General features: G+C 40.7%; 2 protein-coding genes and 1 pseudogene across 2 annotated transcripts in view; 2 read left to right on the top strand and 1 right to left on the bottom strand.

The window, feature by feature from the left end:
* Positions 1-274: 274 nt before the first annotated feature.
* On the top strand, positions 275-7,419 carry SRP19 (signal recognition particle 19). Its single transcript, XM_003920695.4, has 5 exons — positions 275-394; positions 1,955-2,030; positions 4,563-4,634; positions 4,727-4,838; positions 6,905-7,419. Exons 1-5 carry the CDS (start codon positions 354-356, stop codon positions 7,036-7,038), a joined length of 435 nt encoding a protein of 144 aa, XP_003920744.1. The 5' UTR covers positions 275-353; the 3' UTR covers positions 7,039-7,419.
* An 872-nt stretch (positions 7,420-8,291) lies between these two features.
* LOC141580637 (large ribosomal subunit protein uL22 pseudogene) lies at positions 8,292-19,095 on the top strand (annotated as a pseudogene).
* Positions 17,051-20,098, bottom strand: part of REEP5 (receptor accessory protein 5) — a 42,726-nt gene continuing 39,678 nt past the window's right edge. The window contains exon 5 of the mRNA XM_039475616.2: positions 17,051-19,436. Coding sequence (XP_039331550.1) covers positions 19,387-19,436 — 50 coding nt within the window. The 3' untranslated portion in view covers positions 17,051-19,386. The remainder of the gene's footprint in view (positions 19,437-20,098) is intronic.

Genomic DNA, 20,098 nt, shown 5'->3' with positions numbered 1-20,098 from the left:
TGCACAGTCTCGCCCCTAAACAGCTAGTACCATTCATACTCGCTGAGAAAGTGGAAATGAGGAAGGGTCGAAGTTAACCCCTTTTTTAGTGGCGATGCATGCGTCCCACGTGCGCTTCCCGGCGAGACTTGGGAAAGGAGTGAGCAGCTTTCTTGATCCTCTCGCGAGAGGGGAAGTAGTCACGCCACGTCGGAGACTAGCAATCCCGCGGCCGAGCGACAGGTGCCGGAACAAATAGGAGGTGAGAAATCGCGGACGCGGAACCATTTGGTGGGCAGGACTTCCGGCGGAATATCGCACTGTCTGGGAAACTCAGAGCTGTCCTGGTGGTCGCTGTTCAGAGTTTTGTGAAGATGGCTTGTGCTGCCGCGCGCTCCCCGGCCGACCAGGACAGGTGGGTCCTGGGGAGGTGGGTCCTGAGAAAGGAAGGGGCTTGCTGTGGTGCCGCGGGTGCTGCGCTTCCTTACGCCGCGTCGCGGCATCGTGAATGGCCTAGCGAGACGATCCAGCTTGGCCTGGACGGGCTCTGCGCCCCTCCCAGACGGCTCGTTTTTCCGAGAATCCTGCAGCAGCCACTAGGCTCTTGGCAGGGCTTCTGAAATTCCTACCGTAGGTATCCTAGTGTTTACCTTTACGCGACACAAGTATTTTGGGTGCTACCTGGACATGATATATCTTATTGTTGAGCTCAGAAAGGCTCGTTTGTGAATTTTTAAGGTTTTTAATACCTTGGACACTGTTTTTTATATGAGGGCTGGCCCCATTCGCAGGAACTTTTGACACACTGCTCTGTCTAATGTAACAGTTAACAAGTTTTGTTTCTGTTCGTGTTGTTCTTTTCCATCTAACGTAGTGGATAAAGTTTAAGTAAGGTAAGTAAAAGAAAGGTAATTTAACGAAAAAGCATTAAGCAAATAATAGCATAGGTGTACCAGCAGTGATGACAAGGACTATCTCGGACTGACACAATAAATATTATTATTATTATTGAGACACAGTCTCACTCTGTGGCCAGGCTGGAGTGCAGTGGTGCCATCTAGGCTCACTGCAACATCTGACTCCCGGGTTCGAGCTATTCTCCTGCCTCAGCTTCCTGAGTAGCTGGGATTACAGGCACGCACCACCAAGCCCAGCTAATTTTTTTTTTTTTTTTTGAGACGGAGTTTCGCTCTTGTTAACCCAGGCTGGAGTGCAATGGCACGATCTCGGCTCACCGCAACCTCCGCCTCCTGGGTTCAGGCAATTCTCCTGCCTCAGCCTCCTGAGTAGCTGGGATTACAGGCACACGCCACCATGCCCAGTTAATTTTTTGTATTTTTAGTAGAGACGGGGTTTCACCATGTTGACCAGGCTGGTCTCGATCTCTTGACCTCGTGATCCACCCGCCTCGGCCTCCCAAAGTGCTGGGATTACAGGCTTGAGCCACCGCGCCTGGCCAAATTTTTATATTTTTCGTAGAGACGAGGTTTCACCATCTTGGCCAGGATGTTCTCCATCTCCTGACCTTGTGATCCACCCGCCTCGGCCTCCCAAAGTGCTGGGATTACAGGCGTTGTCCATGTTCTTGGCGTTTTGAATAAAGAATTGAGCAGAACACACAAGGCAGTGAAAGCAGGTTTATTTTAAACAAAAGTACACTCCACAGAGTGGGAGCTGGCTCCAGCAAGCCACCCAACAGCTGTTGGTTATGGCATATTTGCAGGTAACGAAATTTTGGGGGGGTTAAATACTTCCTGAAGGTTTCCCATTGGCCAGTGCTAGTCTGATTGGTTGCCGGAGAGAGCCCGAGGTACTTTGATTTTTTAACTGCCATGCAGAAAAAAAGACAGTTGAAAAGAGAGTAGCCATCTGATACCTAGTCAGCATGAATTGGCCTTCCGTTATCTCCCTCCCGACCCTGTTCTTCTGCCTCATACTGCTGTAGTGATACCAGTTGTGCTCTTGTCTATGGCAGGTTTATTTGTATCTATCCTGCTTATTTAAATAATAAGAAGACCATTGCAGAGGGAAGGCGAATCCCCATAAGTAAGGTAAGCAGGTGGCTGGCGCCTTGGTCCTCAAGGGAATGGGGCATGTCATCCTGGTCGGGCCACGTCATCTTGTTAGAGCCGCAGGGGCTTCTCTTCACTGCATTTATTTAGGGCTTGAGGAGAACAACCAAGAATTGGGGTGTGTTCCTTGGTGAAACCAGAAAGGCATTAATTCATAGCTGAGGGGATTTTTTTTTAATGGCTCCTAATGAGCCTGTGCTTGTAAATAAGTATATAGAGAGTCTGTAGAGTTTACATGATTTTTTTTGTTTTGTTTTGTATTTTGTTTGACTAGATAGAGTCTTGCTCTGTCACGAGGCTAGAGTGTAGTGGCGTGATCTCTGCTCACCGCAATCTTCGGCTTTTGGTTCAGGCAGTTCCCCTGCCTCAGCCTCCCAAGTAGCTGGGACTATAGGCGTGCACCACCATGCCTGGCTAATTTTTTGTGTTTTAGTGGAGACGGAGTTTCACCATGTTGGCCACCATGGTCTTGATCTCCTGACGTCGTCATCCGCCTGCCTTGGCCTCCCAATACACGTTTTTTTTTTTTAAAGTTTATGACAATATTCCCCTTGGTACAGAAAAACAAAATTATGACATTCTATGATACATTAAAAATGTTCAGAATGTAGTTGAGATTTTTTTAATTATGTAAGAAAGACTTGCAAAAAGTTCATCCGTGATGTGTTTTATTAGAGAGTCATTTGTATTTTGTAATGTGACAGATTTAAGGCACTTAGGTTTGATGCAGTGAATTGTCATATGATGAGTACATCTGAGTGGTAACAAGCACTCAAAAAAGAAAACATTGCAAGCATCCAGGAACATTCCTTTATGTTCCCTACCAACCACTGTCGCCTACGCATATGCTCAAAAATACCAGGATAGCCACTGTCATGACTTCAACACAATAGATTACTTTTGCTTTTTTTGAATTTTCTGTAAATGGAATTACACACTATGTACTTTTGCATCTTTTTTCACTGAACTTTAAGCTTATGAGATTTATCCACATATTTGAATATAGTTGAATTTTTATTGCTCTGTGACAGGGTTTGTCAATAGCAGCACCATTGCCAGTTTGAGCCAGATAGTTGTTGTATGGGGGTTGTTATGTGCATTTTAAGATGTTCAGCAGTATCCCTGGCCTCTACCCACTAGATGACAGATTATCCCCCTCCACCCTCCCATCCCTTAGTTGTGACCATCAGAAATGTCCCCCTCCACCTTCCCATCCCCTAGTTGTGACCATCAGAAATGTCTTCAGGCATTGCCAGGTGTCTTTTGTGTGTGGACAGGGGTAGGGAGGCTGAGGACAGAATTTCCCTGTTGGAAACTACTGCCCTGTTTGCTCTAGTATTGCACTGTGTGCATGTACCAAAGTCTTTTCGACCTCCTTTTTCGACCTCCTTTTTCTTTTTTTTTTTGAGGTGGAGTTTCGCTCTTGTTACCCAGGCTGGAGTGCAATGGCGCGATCTCGGCTCACCGCAACCTCCGCCTCCTGGGTTCAGGCAATTCTCCTGCCTCAGCCTCCTGAGTAGCTGGGATTATAGGCACACGCCACCATGCCCAGCTAATTTTTTGTATTTTTAGTAGAGACAGGGTTTCACCATGTTGACCAGGATGGTCTCGATCTCTCGACCTCGTGATCCACCCGCCTCGGCCTCCCAAAGTGCTGGGATTACAGGCTTGAGCCACCGTGCCCGCCCTCCTTTTTCTTTTTAAGAGAGAGATCTGGCTCTGTCACCCAAGCTGGAGTACACCAGTATAGTCTCAGCTCACTGACGCCTCCACCTCCCGGACTCAAGCCATCCTCCAACCTCAGCCTTCTGAGTAGCTGGGACTACAGGCACACGCCACCATGTGGCTATTTTTTTTTTCTTTTTTTTTTTTTTTTGTATTGATGGCATTTCTCCATGTTGTCCAGGGTGGTCTCAGACTCCTGTGCTGAGCAATCTGCCTGACTTGGTTCCCAAAGTGCTGGGATTACAGGTGTGAGCCACCACACCTGGCCCTTTGTATTTGGGATGAAAAATTGGATTATTTCTATTAATAGTTTGAGGCTATTATAAATAGTTGTCTTTTAGTGAACCTATTTTTGCTTTTTTGTAGAACACATCTGGAAATGGAATTGCCGGGCCATAGGGAATGCATATATTCAGTTTTAGTAGATACTAGCGGACGGTTTTCTAAAGTGTTTGTATGTGTAATTGTTTAAGCAGTGAATAATCGTTGACCACCTACTATGTTCAAAGTACCATGCTAGGTGCAGGGGAACACACTGGTTAACAAAACAAAGTCCTTGCCCTTAGAAGATTATGTTTTGTTGGAGTGGAGGCGGACACACAGGTATGCATTAGTGTTATTCCTAGGAATTTTTAAAATTATAATGGAAGCATCTGTACTTAGGGAAAAAGGACACCTATGGTTTTGGTACTTGTTTGATTATAGTATTTGAAATTATTTACCCAACACTATGGCAGTGTTCACTTAAAGCAAATGTATTTAGTGTTTATGTTTTTAACTGTTCAGGCTGTTGAAAATCCTACAGCTACAGAGATTCAAGATGTATGTTCAGCAGTTGGACTTAACGTATTTCTTGAGGTATGACATGGTTCTTTACTATTTTCCATACTCATCTAATTGATGTAATAACTTGCTTAAGCCCTGTTTTTCTTTTGTTTCGTTTATGTTAGAAAAATAAAATGTACTCTAGAGAATGGAATCGTGATGTCCAATACAGAGGCAGAGTCCGGGTCCAGCTCAAACAGGAAGATGGCAGTCTCTGCCTTGTGCAGTTCCCATCACGTAAGCTTTTTTAAGTGAATCAGTAGGATTCAGGGATAGGTTTCTCCTACACAACACAATTTCTAAAACTGAAAGGTGAAAATCAGAATTTGCATTCTAAAGAATAATTTAAAGACAGGACTACTTCTCATGGAGACAGGTAAGCAGTAGTTCTATTTCTTTGAGGCGAAAGACCTCTTTGAAAGTGTAATGAGACCTACTAAACATTTATCAAAAAATTGTGTGAATATTTATAAACCTCTAGAAGTCTGTCATTTCTCCCAGATTAAGAATATAAAGTTATTAAATCATGGGATGTTAAATGCCATTTCAGATCCTAGAGGTTTGTTAATATCTAATTATTCTATTAATAAATCTAAAAAGCAATATTGACTGAAAAAAGCAAGAGATATGCACAGTGTGGTACCACTTATGTAAATTTAAATACAAAATATTACTATTTATTGATAGATCCATATATAATGTTGCTTATTGGTTTTTTTTTTTTTTGAAATGATCTGTAAGGAAACACCGACTCTTAAGACAGTAGTCACCTAATGGCTAGTGGGATAGAAAGTAGAGACATGGGGATTGATGATCGTAGAAGACTGTTTCATCACCTCTAATGTTTCCTTTCATGAAAACAATAACGACAAAACTAGAAATCAATATAACAGAATGTTGGTTCTGAGTATTAATAAGTCTTTGTTTTCATGTTATTTTTCTGAATTTTTATCTCTGAAAATTTTAATTTTTTAAAACAGAGCTATTAATTTTTTGTTTCAGTTTAATAACCCCCCTAAGTTTAATTAAACTCTTCCATTAAATTTACTTAAAAACAATGAAATTGTCAAACTGACAACTTCGTTTGATTTTTTTTTTTTTTTTTAATAGACAAGGATCTCACTGTGTTGCCCAGGCTAGTCTCAAACTCCTGGCCTCAAGCAATCTCCCACCTTGGGGAGATCCCAAATGCCAAGATCACAGGCATGAGCCACCATGCCCAGCCAGCATATTTAAACTTTTTTTTTTTTTTTTTTTAAAGACAGTGTCTTACTCTGCCATCCAGGTTGAGTGCAGTGGTACAATTATGGCACATTGCAGTCTTGACCTCCTGGACTCAAGCAACACTTCCACCTCAGCCTCCCAAGCAGCTGGGAATACAGGTGCACACCGCCACACCTGCCTAATTTTTCATTTTTTCTAGAGATGGGGTTTTGCAATGTTTCCTAGGCCAGTCTCGAACTCCTGGATACAAGTGATCCTCCTGCCTCAGCCTCCAAAAGTGCTGAGATTACAGACGTGAGGCACCGGGCTCAGCCTAAAGTAGATTGTTTTTTATATATGAAAACCCATCAGGATTGGTAGGTATTGCTAAGTGCTTCAGGTTGTGATTAAGGAGTGACAGATAGTATATTCTCATATGTATTTTTTTCCTCTTCAACATCTTCCTATACTATATCTCAAAAGACCAAAACAAAAAAAATTTTTTAATTAACTAGTAGATAAAATAGGGATAGAAATTCTGGTAAAAAGATGTCACTTCCTATTTCCACTAAGATCCAAGTGAGTAAGATAGTAAAAAGAAAGCAGAGCTGAGGAGCTTGGTCTCTTGGGGTGAAGGTAGCTGGTTGTGGGTATGCAGAGCAGGGATGCCCATAAGGGTAGATCATCTGATCTTACCTATCAGATCTCTTGTAACTTGATACTATTTTTGTTATAAGACTCAGAAAACCCTGTGTTTCAGTGTCTTAAGATACAATGATATTCTGACTCTGTTTCCTACCTGAGATATATTTAGATAAATACTCCTTAGATCTTTAAGCTAGGACCAAGGTCAGAATTTTTGTTTCATACTCTTTTGATTTTATTCATTTAAATATTTTCAGCATTATTCTTACTCTCAGTACATTTCCCCACACTTGAGCCGGTGAGTGTCTTCACAGTCATTTGATTTTTTATTTTTTTAAAAAATTGTTTTCCATTTTCTTGATGTGATAGTTTCTTACGCTTTGTGATATTCAAGTTAATGACTTTTTATGTCTTACTTCTCAGATTGTACACTAAGCCTAACTTCTGGTTCCTAGGTAAGTCAGTAATGTTGTATGCAGCAGAAATGATACCTAAACTAAAAACAAGGACACAAAAAACAGGAGGTGGTGACCCAAGTCTTCAACAAGGAGAGGGAAGTAAAAAAGGGAAAGGAAAGAAAAAGAAGTAACCTAGTATCAACATCAAGTATGTGGTACTACTGTAAGAGGTATGAATGGAAGCTTCTAATTTGTATTGGAGGAAACCAGAAGCTTTTTGTTTGCATCATTTAACTGAACTGTGAATCCTTGTGCCTCTCATCTTTATCATCGGAGTTGACATTGAAACAAATTCACATCAGAAGTTTGCATCTCGCTTTTATGCACTGTAAAATACTTTTTTTTTGTCTTTTCAGTGCAGTTTTTTTGGAAGAAAGAATATTTTTAAATGGACAGTGGACCGTACAATAAGTTACTTGAAATAAGTTACTTGTTTCAGATGAATTTCAATTAGATTTGAAATAAACATTTTTGTCCACCTTTTAAGTTAATGAAATAAAATTTGAAACTGACTTTTACAGCTTTTGCCTATGAACTAATGCTAGGAGAGGAGGAGGTATTTAAGAATAAAATAGGTAGTGAAAGTTTCCACCCTGTGAGCCTAAAACTGGAAGAAAGTGGTAGATCTGGGGGTAGTTGACGGGGAAGTCTGTAAACAGTCTGTAGATCATATTTTAATCTTATTGTAAACAAATTGTTCAATTGTTAGTTTTTTTATATGGAAAGTCCTAGATTTTAAGCTTTAAATTTGCTTATTTTGTAGGTTGAAGAGCATGGTTTTCATGGGAGTTCTAAAATTAACTGTGCTTTAGCACCTTGAGGTATACTTTGCTTCAAGAAACTAAATTGGATTGGTGCTCCTGAATTTATTTCAGAGCAGTTTCTGAAAGTGGTGATTCTGAGCTATCCTGATTCCTGTTTCTCCTGAGGCCTGGTTTAGCTTTTCCTTAAGTTCTGCAAGCTACCTCATGTTTTCAGTAAATTACATATTCTTTATATTTTTATTGCTCACAGTTAAACAATTCTATTGATTGTAAAATAAGCAAACCCAGAAATGTGGAGATTGATTTGTATTTATTTAATTTATTTAAATTGAGACAGGGTCTTGCACTCCCAAGCTCAAGTGATCCTCCTGCCTCGACCTCTCAAAGTGCTGGGATTATTAGGTGTGAACCAGTTGGCCAGTTGACTTATTTTTTTTTACTCTTACAATTTCTGTTTTAGAGTGAACATTATAGTATAAGAGTTTATATATTTAACTTACAAATAAATACTGGGGAAATTATGTGTAAAACATAATTCAAAGCAGCCTTCTTTGAGAAAATGGGTGTGTTTGGCTGTGTAACAAAACGATGCAGGACTTAAGCAGGAGATTTTTGTCTTATATGTTAAAATCCAAGTGAGGATGCAGTAGTTGTTGGCTTAGCTCTCAGTGATGCTTCTTTTGTATTTTTCCACTCCACTCTCCATGGCATATTTCTAACACCTTTATGGATTGTTGTTCATGCTTGTGAAAGGGCTGACATTTACATGAGTTCAAAGCAGGAAGAAAAGATAGCTGTGCCAGCCACTTCTGGCAAGCATGCCTCCCACCTCAGCCTCCCAATTAGCTGAGACCGTAGGCATGAGATTTCTCAAAATTCCTCCAGGAAAGGTAAAGCAAGAGATTTATTAGAATTCCTCCCAGCAGGCTTTCACTTGGTTTCATTGTTGAGAACCATGACATATGTCCATCTCTAGCTGCAGAGGCTGAGAAAGTGAATACAGTAGTCCTCCTAATTCTCAGGGGATGCATTCCAAGACTGTGAGTGGATCCCCAAAACCGTAGGTAGTACTGAACCCCGTGTGTGTGTGTGTGTATATATGTATATATATACACATACGTATACACATATATATACACACACACATATATATATACACATATATATACACACACATATATATACACACACATATATATATACATATATATACACACACACACACACATATACATACATACATATATACATATACACATAAATATATATACTGTTTTTGCCTATGCATGTATACCTGATGTAGTTTGGCTGTGACCCCACCCAAAATCTCATCTTGAATTATAATCCCCAAATTCCTATGTGTAAAGGGTGGGACTAGGTAGAGATAATTGTATCATGGGGTGGTTTCCACCATGCTGTTCTTATAATAATGAGTGAATCTCATGAGATCTGATGGTAAAAGCATCTGGTATTTCCCCTGCTTGAACTCACTCCATCTTGCCACCCTGTGAAGAAGGTGCCTGCTTCTCCTTTGCCTTCCACCATGATTGTAAGTTTCCTGAGGCCTCCCCAGCAATGAGGAACTGTGAGTTAATTAGACCTGTTTTCTTTATAAATTCCCCAGTTTTGGATATTTCTTCATAGCAGTGTGAGAATGGGCTAATACTTACCTATTATAAAGTTTATAGATTGGACACAGTAACAGATTAACAGTAAAATAGAAAAATTATAACAATTACTGTAATAAAAAGTATGTGGTAGTGGTCAGCCTCTCTCAAAATATTGTGTTGTACTCACCTGTTTTTGGACCAAGGTAACTGAAACCACAGATGAGGGGTGACTACGTGGCTTTTTTAGTCCTGACAGCCAAAGCAGCTAAGGAAGAAAGTAGTTGAGAATGTATACTGGGCCAGGTGCAGTAGCTCACACCTGTAATCCCGGCACATTGGGAGGCTGAGGGAGGAGGATCACTGGAGTCCAGGAACTCAAGACCAACCTGGGCAACATAGTGAGACCCTGTCTCTACAAAAAAGAAAAATAGCTGGGCATGGTGCCCATAGTCCCAGCTACTTGGGAGGTTGGGGTGGGAAGAGTCTTGAGCCCTGTAGGTGAGGCTGCAGTGAGCCATGATTGTGCTACTGCACTCACTTCAAAGAGAGCTGTCTCAAAAAAAAAAGCATATTGTGGTAGCCAACTTAAAAGAATTGCCAACAGAAAGATGGTTGAAATCTGGAAGTGATTTAGTTATGGGACAATAAGGATTGTCAGTGCTGTTTTGAATGTCCCCTCCAAAATGTATGTTGAAATTTAATTGCCATTGTGATATTGAGAGGTGGAACCTTTGGGAGGTGATTGGGCTGTGGGGGCTCCGCCCTCAAGAATGGATTAATGTTACTATCTCAGGAGTGGGTTTGTCATAAAATGGAGTTTAGCCAAATCTTTATTTTGCTTTCCTGAGCACACCCTCTTTGCCCTCTCACCTTCCACCATGGGATCACAAAACAACAAAGACCCTTGCCACACACTGATGTCATGCTCTTAGATTTCCCAGCTGCTAATCATGAGCCAAATACATTTCTATTATTATTTTTTTTTTTTTTTGAGACTCTGTTGCCTAGTCTGGAGTGCAGTGGCACCATCTTGGCTCTCTGCAACCTCCACCACACAGGTTCAAGCAGTTATCCTGCCTCAGCCTTCCGAGTAGCTGGAATTACAAGTGCCTGCCACCGCGCCCGGCTAATTTTTGTAGTTTTTAGTAGAGGTGGGTTTTCACCTTCTTGGCTGGTCTTAAACTCCTGACCTCATGTTCCACCTGCCTCAGCCTCCTAGAGTGCTGAGATTACAGGCATGAGCCATTGTGCCTGGCCAATTTCTATTCATTTTTAAGTTACCCAGTCTGTGGTATTCTGTTACAACATAAAACACTAAGATTTCGTAACTATTGCTGTAACAGTATATTGCTGTTTCTTTACGTTATTGCAATTGGTGCAATCAGCGAACTCTTCTTTTTTGCCAGTTGCTAAGTGATAAGTGTAATCTTTTTAAAACAACCAAAAAAATTTTTTTGAGACAGGGCTCTCTTTTTCACACGGACTAAAGTGCAGTGGCACGATCACGGCTCACTGCAGCTTCAACCCCCCAGTTTCAAGTGATCCTCCCATCTCAGCCTCCTGAGTATAAAAATTTGTAATTAAAAAAAACTTTTTAGAGGCCAAGTGTGGTAGCCCACACCTGTAATCCCAGCACTTTGGGAGGCTGGGATGGGCAGATCACTTGAGGTCAGGAGTTCAAGACCAACTTGGCCAACATGGTGAAACCCTGCCTGTACTAAAACTACAAAATTAGCCAGGCATGGTAGCAGTTGCCTGTAATCCCAGCTGCTCAGAAGGCTGAGGCAGGAGAATCACTTGAACCCCAGGAAATGGAGGTTGCAGTGAGCCATTGTACTCCAGTCTGGGTGACAGAGTGAAACAACATCTCAAAAAAAAAAAAATGTTTTTAGAGGTGAGATCTCACCCAGGCTGTACTCATACTTCTGGGCTCAAGCAAGCTTCCCAAGTGGCTGGGACTACAGGGGCTTGCCACTACACCTACCTTAACAAAGGAATCTTAATGAGACAGTAGAGTATGTAGCTGTTGAAGTGCTTTTTGTATTTATGAACTGTGTTCACGTCCTCTGCCTACTTCTTAAGGACTCTGTTGTTATCAAAATTATATATGATTTTTAAAGCCAGCAGTTTTAAGTATGTTTCTGTTTGAGGCATTAACTTCTCTGTAGAAGAGAAGGATCTAGTTTTCCTTCCTTCTCTACCATACACTTGCATATTTCCCATCTTCCCTGCCTATCAATACATTTCATAATTTAACCACTATTCAGAGTTTACATTATTATACATTCTGTTTATAGCTCAGCCATGTAGTACATTTGTTACTGAAAGTGTGGTTGAAGGACCAGAATTCAGATATTTTTAATGAGATCCCCAGATGATTCGGCTTTTTTTTTTTTGAGAGGGAGTCTCGTTCTTGTTGCCCAAGCTGGAGTGCAGTGGCACAGTCTCGGCTCACTGCAACCTCTCTGCCTCCTGGGTTCAAGTGACTAATTTTCTGGACTTCTTTGGAACTAAATGTTATTTTCTTTCATTTGCTTTATTTTCTAAATATCACTGATTCAGCCACAAACTATCAGTTGTCAAAATGTCTTTTCAAAAAGTTCACATCAAATCATTTATTAATTCCATTATTTTATTCTTCAAGACAGATTTTCATTCTGTCACCCAGGCTGGAGTGCAGTGGTGCAATCTTGGCTCACTGCAACTTCTGCTTCCAAGGCTTAAGCAGTTCTTGTGCCTCAGCCTCCCAAGTAGCTGGGATTACAGGCATGTGCCACCATGCCCAGCTAAGTTTTGTATTTTTAGTAGAGATGAGGTTTCACCATGTTTGCCAGGCTGCTATCAAACTCCTGGCCTTAAGTAATCCGCCTGCCATGGCCTCCTAAAGTGCTAGGATTAGGTATGAGCCATTGTGCCTAGCCTTATGTAAAAATCTCTTCTGGAGTCCTTTGCCTGGCTCTGATCTCTTACCCTTTAGACATAGTGCACAGCTTCACTCTGGGTTCTTCCCACCATTGTTTGGAGTGACTCAAGCCACTGCTTTGCTGTTTTGGGGGTCCTCTGTTGTGTATCCCGTGTATTCCTTTTTTTTGTGTTACCCCTTTGTTTTGTGTAGCTCGTTCTCAGGATCTTGAGAAAAGGTGCAAGAGAGGAAACTTCTTAGATCTCGAATATTTGGAAATGTCATCATTCTGCCTTTACACTATTTCGCTGAATATAGAATTAGCTTTGGAAGTCATTTTGTTTGAGGGGTTCAAGGGAATTGCTTCTTAGTCATCTGTCCTCTTGTAGCTGAAGGGAAGTTCTAGCCATTCTAGTTTATATATTATCGTGATCCTGGTTGCAGTATTCTGAAATATCACAGTTGTGTGCTTTGTGTGGGTCTTCCCCACCCACCCCCATTGTTTTGGGCAGCTAAGTGGGCTTTCAGTCTGGGAACTTGTGTTTTGAGTTCTGGAAATTTTTTTTGAAAATTTCATTGATGATTTTTCTCCCCTTTCTGACCTTTCTTGGAAGTCTATTTGAATATTAGACCCGATGGGCTAGTCCCTAGATTTTCTCATCTTTTTTTTCTTTTTTGCCTTTATATTCTACTTCTTAGATCTGCTCAGCTTTATTTTCTAACCTTTCCTATTGACTTTTTAATCTTTTTTAAGTTCTTTTGTCATCTGCATGTTTGTTTTTTCCAGCATTCTATTCTTAGTTCATGGATGTAATTTATTTCTCAGGAGGTGATATTTATAGTCCTACTGTTTCCAACTTCCTTTTTTTTTTTTCTTCTGTTTTTATTTTGATCCTTGTCATGTTAGGTAGCCTTATTTTGGTTGCTGGTTTTTAAGATGGAAGAACCAAAAGATTGATTGTAAGTTGAGATCTTGCCTAGGTGCCATGGCTCATACCTGTAATCCCAGCACTTTGGGAGGCTGAGGCAGGAAGATCACTTGATCCTAAGAGTTCAAGACCAGCCTGGACAACATAGGGAGACTCCCTGTCTACAAAAAGTAAACAATTAGATGGGCCTGGTGGCACATAACTGTAGCCCTAGCTACTCTGGATAATCAGGTAGGACAATCGCTTGAGCCCAGGAGATTGAGGCTACAGAGGGTTGTGATCACGCCACTGCACTCCAGCCTGGACAGAATAAGTCCCTCTCTCAAAAAACAAAAAACCACAAAAGTTCAGAGTGGCTAGGTATGATGGCTCATGCCTGGAATCCCAGCACTTTGGGCGACCAAGGCAGGAGGATCACTTGAGCCTAGGAGTTCGAGACTAGCCTGGCCAACAAAGGAAGACTCTGTGTGTACAAAAATAGAAATTAAAAAATTAGCCAGATGTCATGATATGTGCTTGTAGTCCCAGCTACTTGGGAGGCTGCAGTAGGAGGCTTGCTGGAGCCCAGGAATTTGAGGCTACAGTGAGCCGTGATCATAGGACTGCACTCCAGCCCCTGTGACAGAGACTGCATCTCAAAAAAAAAAAAGTTCTGAGTTCTCCCAGAAGGCACCGTTCTTCCTCTTTCCCTAAGCGGCCTGAGGTAATCTGTGAAAATGGTTCGCTATTCACTTGATGCAGAGAACCCCACAAAGTCACCCAAATCAAGAGGTTCCAATCTTCGTGTTCACTTTAAGAACACACATGAAACTGCTCAGGCCATCAAGGGTATGCGTATACGAAAAGCCACGAAGTATCTGAAAGATGTCACTTTAGAGAAACAGTGTGTACCATTCCTACGTTACAATGGTGGAATTGGCAGGTGTGCCCAGGCCAAGCAGTGGGGCTGGACACAAGGTCGGTGGCCCAAAAAGAGTGCTGAATTTTTGCTGCACATGCTTAAAAATGCAGAGAGTATTGCTGAACTTGAGGGTTTAGATGTAGATTCTCTGGTCATTGAGCATATCCAAGTGAACAAAGCACCCAAGATGCACCGCCGGAACTACAGAGCTCATGGTCGGCTTAACACATAAATGAGTTCTCCCTGCCACATTGAGATGATCTTTACTGAAAAGGAACAGATTGTTCCTAAACCAGAAGAGGAGGTTGCCCAGAAGAAGATGTCCCAGAAGAAACTGAAGAAACAAAAACTTAGGGCACGGGAGTAAATTCAGCCTTAAAATAAATGCAACTAAAAGGGAAAAAAAAAAGTTCTAAACACATAAAAAGGGTGTGCAGCCTGTGAGCTTCATCAAAGGAAATCTGGCTGGGAAACCTTTGGTATGCTGACATCAGAGGTGGTCAGCTTCTTCAGAGAGGAGCCTTAACATATTCCAAGTTGATAAAGTCAGCTTGTCAGGGTTCTGGGATCCTAGTGGGAGAATTCAAGGTGGAGGAAGTTTGTCTCAGCGTTTAGTCATCCCATCCTGTTTTTAATACAGTTACCTCTCAGCTCTGCCTGTGTCTCCCACTCCAGTCTCTTAAAATCCAGAGGATAAACTAGTCTTTGGGCGGGAATAGGGTAGTTTTTTACCCCTCCCGCTTATTTTAGCTCCCTCCCAACATGAAGGTTGCTCTTTGCAGTGATTTTCTGATGTTGGATGTGACTGTATACCCAAAGAGAGGCCAGGCCTGGAAGGCAGAATAATGCCTTCCACAAAGATGTCCAAATCCTAATCCCCCAAACCTGTAAATATGTTAACCTTACCTGGCAAAAGGAGCTTCGCAGATGTGATTAAGAATCTTGAAGAGAGTCTCCTGTAATATCCATCCAGGTGGGGCCCATTTCACAAGGATCCTTAGAAGAGGGAGGCAGGAAAGTCAGCACTGGAGATAGCTGTGCTGTCAGAAGCAGAGGTTGGAGGAATGGGAGCCACAAGCTAAGGAATGCAGGCAGTGTCTAAAAGGTGCAAAAGGCAAGCGTGTTGTCTCCTGGAGTCTCCACAAGGAATTCAGCCCAGCCAACTCATTTTGGACGTCTGACCTCCAGAACAGTAAGATGATATATATTTGCCTGGTTTTTAAGCAGCTAAACCTGTGATTTGTTGTAGGAGCAATAGGCACTGATACACTCGGTGAATTAACTCTAAGACAAACTCTTCAGACTTTGGGATTCTTGCCCTCATTAGTAGTCCCTACAAGTGGTTCTCAACCCTGGCTCCATACTAGGATCACCTAAAGAATTTTTAAAGCATACTAGCACCTGGGTACCATAGTAGACTAATTAAATCAGCACTTTTGTTAGAGGCAGATATCCGTATTTTAGAAAAGGTCCTCAGATGATTCCAATGTGCATCCAGGTCTGAAAACTTCTGTGTATTAAGATATAAAGAGCATTTACCTAACCCAGTGGTTTTATCTCAAAGTGCAGTTCCTGGACAGTCAACATCGCCTGGGCTGTTTAAAAATGCAAAACAGTCTGGCCCACCCCAGACTTCCTGAATCAGAATCTTTGAGGATAGAGCCTAGCAATCTATTTTAACAACACTCCTCTTCATCCCTGTCCTCCATCAGTTCTGATGCACAGCAAATTTTTTTTTTTTGAGATGGAGTTTTGCTCTTGCTGCCCAGGCTGGAGTGCAATGGCACGATCTCGGCTCACTGCAAACTCTGCCTCGTGAGTTCAAACAATTTTCCTGCCTCAGCCTCCCGAGTAGCTGGGATTACAGGAATGCACCACTGTGCCTGGCTGATTTTTTTGTATTTAGTAGAGATAGGGTTTCACCATGTTGGCCACGCTGGTCTTGAACTCCTGGCCTCAAGTGATCCACCTGCCTTAGCCTCCCAAAGTGCTGGGATTACAGATGTGAGCCACCGTGCCCGGCCTACACCAAAGTTTTTGGGAAGCGTTGTTTAACCAAGGAAACTCCTTAGTTGTGTGTGTTGTAAGATTTTAAGAGTTTTCTAGCAAAGAGCCAGGAAAACTTTTAATGTCATTCTCAAATATGTTTACTCTCCAGCCATGCTATGTAGTTAGCATATAACTATAATATTTGATGGCTAAAGATCTGAATTGTACCTGTGTTATTCTAAACTCTATGATTCTAGACATACAGACATCAAAAAGCAGATGTAGGAGACCTTACTGACCAACGCATACCTTCAGAAAAAGTTTTGTGTGTTTTCGTAATTTTTTTTCCCCCTTTTGAGACAGGGTCTGGCCTGTTGCCCAGGTTGGAGTGCACTGGCACCATCTTGGCTCGCTGAAGCCTTGACCTCCCAGGCTCAAGTCCTCCCACTTCACCCTCCTGAGTAGTGGAGACTACAGGCACACTCCACCATGCCCAGCTAATTTTTTTGTATTTTTTGTAGAGATGGGGGTCTCACCATGTGGCCCAGTCTAGTCTTGAATTCATGTACTCAAGCAGTCTGCTCACCACAGCCTCCCAAAGTGCTGGGATTACAGATCCGCTAGGCCAGAAGTAGGTATTTTTATCAAAATTCTCAAGTCCTCCTTTTCCTGATCTTTTCTGAAAACAAAGTACAACATAATTTGGAGGCACATATAAAAAGTTTACTACATCAAGATGCATGCATTACATTGTCTTAAGTCATAGGAGACTTCGTGTGTAATGCAATATGCAGGTAAAAAGTGGATTAAGTTTCCTTTCAATGTAGTGATAATTATTGGTAGAAACTTTTTTAGTTGTTATGTTTTCTTTAGGGCAAGTCTTTTCCTCTGGTAGACAGGAATCACCAGGGGAAAACTACAAGCCATGTGAGGAATAGAGTTAATAAACAGCAGTGTTTATGGCTCATTTATCTGTATTTACTTAAAACTTTGCTTAAATAATTCTGGGTTGGAAAAAACTCCCACAAAATAAAATGAAATATTGCAGTTAAATGAGAACTGAATTTTATTTACATCTATTTCCATTCAGTGTATCACATCTTCAGGATAGGCGATAACTTATGTGAAGGGTGTGCTCGTTTTTCTTCAGCTGTGGGTAGAAGACTCCCCAGAGTAGCAGTTGTTGATCCAAATTGAAGTCTTCAGGTAAGGGAATAACTGCTGTAGGAATTCTTTCTTGAAGAATTTAAGCTGTTTAGTAGGTATATAGTTACAGACTTGAAACAGTATTCACATTCAAATAAATGCTTGTTTTCTAGCCAGACACAGGCTCAATTAGTTTTTTCAAACTCTAGCCATGGCAGCATTTCATTTGGGAAATCATGGACAGAACTGCTCAATTCATAACTTCCGCTATTAACATTTACACTTAGACTGCCAACAACAGTTAAATTTTGGTCTTAAGGAAACAAAAAAAAAAAAATTGCATTCAGAATTTATTTTAATATAAACTAATTTTAGCCTGTAAGTCATTATGAGCAATAGTAACTTATACCTCCTCATCTTGTCTGATAATATATTCTATATGCTAACAATCTGATTATATATACTGTGTGCTAGAAGTTGCTAATTTTCATTCTGCCACCAAGAAAATTGTACTTTTATTTATGGGAGAAAGATTTAAAAACTCCTAGATACTTAAAAAAAAATTTTTTTTTTTAATCTAAAACTTGATTTTCTCCCAAGAACAATTTTCTTTGCTTTCTACAAAGCTTTTTTTAGGTTTAATAAAATGCCAATAATCACCGTTTTCCTCTCCAAAATAAATGCTCTGATCCATATTATTAGAGTGATACTGTCCCATAGTACTGACATCTTTAATATTTTTTTACATCATGACACATCATTATGATCTTACCTGATTGTTATTTCAAGATGAGCTAATCATCTTTATTTGCCTTAAAAAATACTTTACCGGCTGAATATTTAATCTTGTTATTTTGGTTATACACTTGTTTTAGTCTACTTTAATTCAAAAGGACTCTTAACAGTATAGTGTAAAACTCAGATTTTCTAGTCCAGACAAATTGCTCTCTCTAATGATTTGGCAGATCAATGGAGGCATCCATTTTAACTTTATTGTTACTATACTTATGTAGCCATGTGCAGTTTATCAACACAAAGAATATAGATGAAGGAATTTAAATGGACCATAAGTGACTCTGACTTGTAAACTAGGGGAGCCTCTTGTGTTTGACCTTTAAGGCCATAGGAAAACTGAAGGTAGACTGACTTAACTACTGCCAAGCAGATTATGGGTTATCTTATACTTCCTTTCATTCTCCCAGAATTGATCTCAGAGCTAGGTGTCATTAGCATGTTGTTGCTAATGATATAAACAAGAAAATACATGTAATCAGAGGTGGGCAAGTCTTCAGAAATTCCTTAAACTGGTTTAAAAAAGAAGATTGGGAAAGACTAAATCAACAAGTTTCTCTGCTTTGAAGATAAAACCAGAAATGGTTTCCATTTTAGCATCTTAACAATAGACAAAAATGTAAAGTTTATAAGCAGATAAGACAGTATTACTAGTTCTACAGGGAATTGAGAGTTACAGATTACTGATGTTTGTGTAAATTTCCCTGTTCATCATTATAGTGACTATTTTATAAAGCTATCCTGGTATTCATGTGCCACATACTAGGGAAACAACCAAGCCAATCTCCATTAGATTTCATTTCTCACTTTGTTCATTTGCATCTTAATCACATATTAATTTTCTAAAGTATTATTTAGCAGACCACACCAGCACAACGGTTTCTCTAGCTTTTGGCAGGTGGTCTTACTGTACAGAAGTTATAAATGGCATACACACCCTTCCCCTGCTTCCTCCCCATGAGCATGATGCATGTTGTAGTCAGACAGTAACATTTCTGTATGTACACGTGCACAAATACTTAAAAACATTTCAGAATTATATAAAATTGTACATTACATGGAGTAGAACCATAAAGATTATTTTAAGTGTAACTACAGAGAAAATGCATGCAGGGAGAGCTCAGTAAAGTACACAGCCTGTGGGGTGTATAATTTTATTTTAAGTTTATATTTCCTGCAGGATAGTAACATACATTTTTTCCTACCCAGAGGCAAAATACATTTTCCAAAAACTTGCACACTGCCCACTGCATTAAGTTTAAAATAATCCCTATGTATACAGACAGTAGAAGTAAGCAAAGAAACTTACAACACATTCCAATCTTTAATATATCAAAAATGTTTCCAAGGCAACATTATTAAAATAATTATACCACAGTCCCTAATATAACATCAGGCTCTAGTAGGAAGATAAAGAGAGGGCAGGAAGTTTTCATCCAGTCTGGTTTAGGTGCTCTTCTTTTCTTCACCCAGTAAATTCACGGTAGCTTTCTTGGCTGTTAGGAGGGAAAGAAGAATATATCAAAGCTCTTTGGAATGCAAGCTTTGTGCCTACTGTAACTACTAGATAACAAAACTTGGATTACTCATGTTCAGGTGCGATCATGTTGGGGTTTGTGGTCCGCGCTAAGAGAGTTTCCAGGAAATGGAGAAGGTACCTCTTTTAGAGCACAAATCCTAATGAGCAAAATACTTAAAGGTCATCTAGCCTAGCCCCTTGTTATGACAGTGTCACCTAAACTATCTGTCCTCCTTTAAGCATCAAAAGAAGTAGAGATTCAGGCTGGGCGCAGTGGCTCACACCTATAATCCCAGCACTTGAGGAGGCCAAGGCGGGTGGATCACCTGAGGTCAGGAGTTAGAGACCATCCTGGCTAACATAGTGAAACTCCGTCTCTACTTTAAAATATCCAAAAAATTAGCTGGGCATTGTGGCGCACACCCGTAGTCCCAGCCACTCAGGAGGCTGAGGCAGGAGAATCGCTTGAACCTGGAAGGCGGATGTTGCAGTGAACCCAGATCGCACCACTGCACTCTAGCCTTGGCAGCAGAGTGAGACTCCGTCTCAAAAAAAAAAAAAAAGAAGCAGAGATTCCTTAAGAGTAATGTTCAAATTCTAGTTTGTATCTGTGTGCTTGCCTGTAAGATTTCACTTATC

The sequence above is a fragment of the Saimiri boliviensis genome, chromosome 1, assembly GCF_048565385.1.
Source record: "Saimiri boliviensis isolate mSaiBol1 chromosome 1, mSaiBol1.pri, whole genome shotgun sequence".
Taxonomy (NCBI): domain Eukaryota; kingdom Metazoa; phylum Chordata; class Mammalia; order Primates; family Cebidae; genus Saimiri; species Saimiri boliviensis.
Note: the sequence above shows the minus strand (reverse complement) of the source record. Positions and strands in the feature narration are given on the sequence as shown.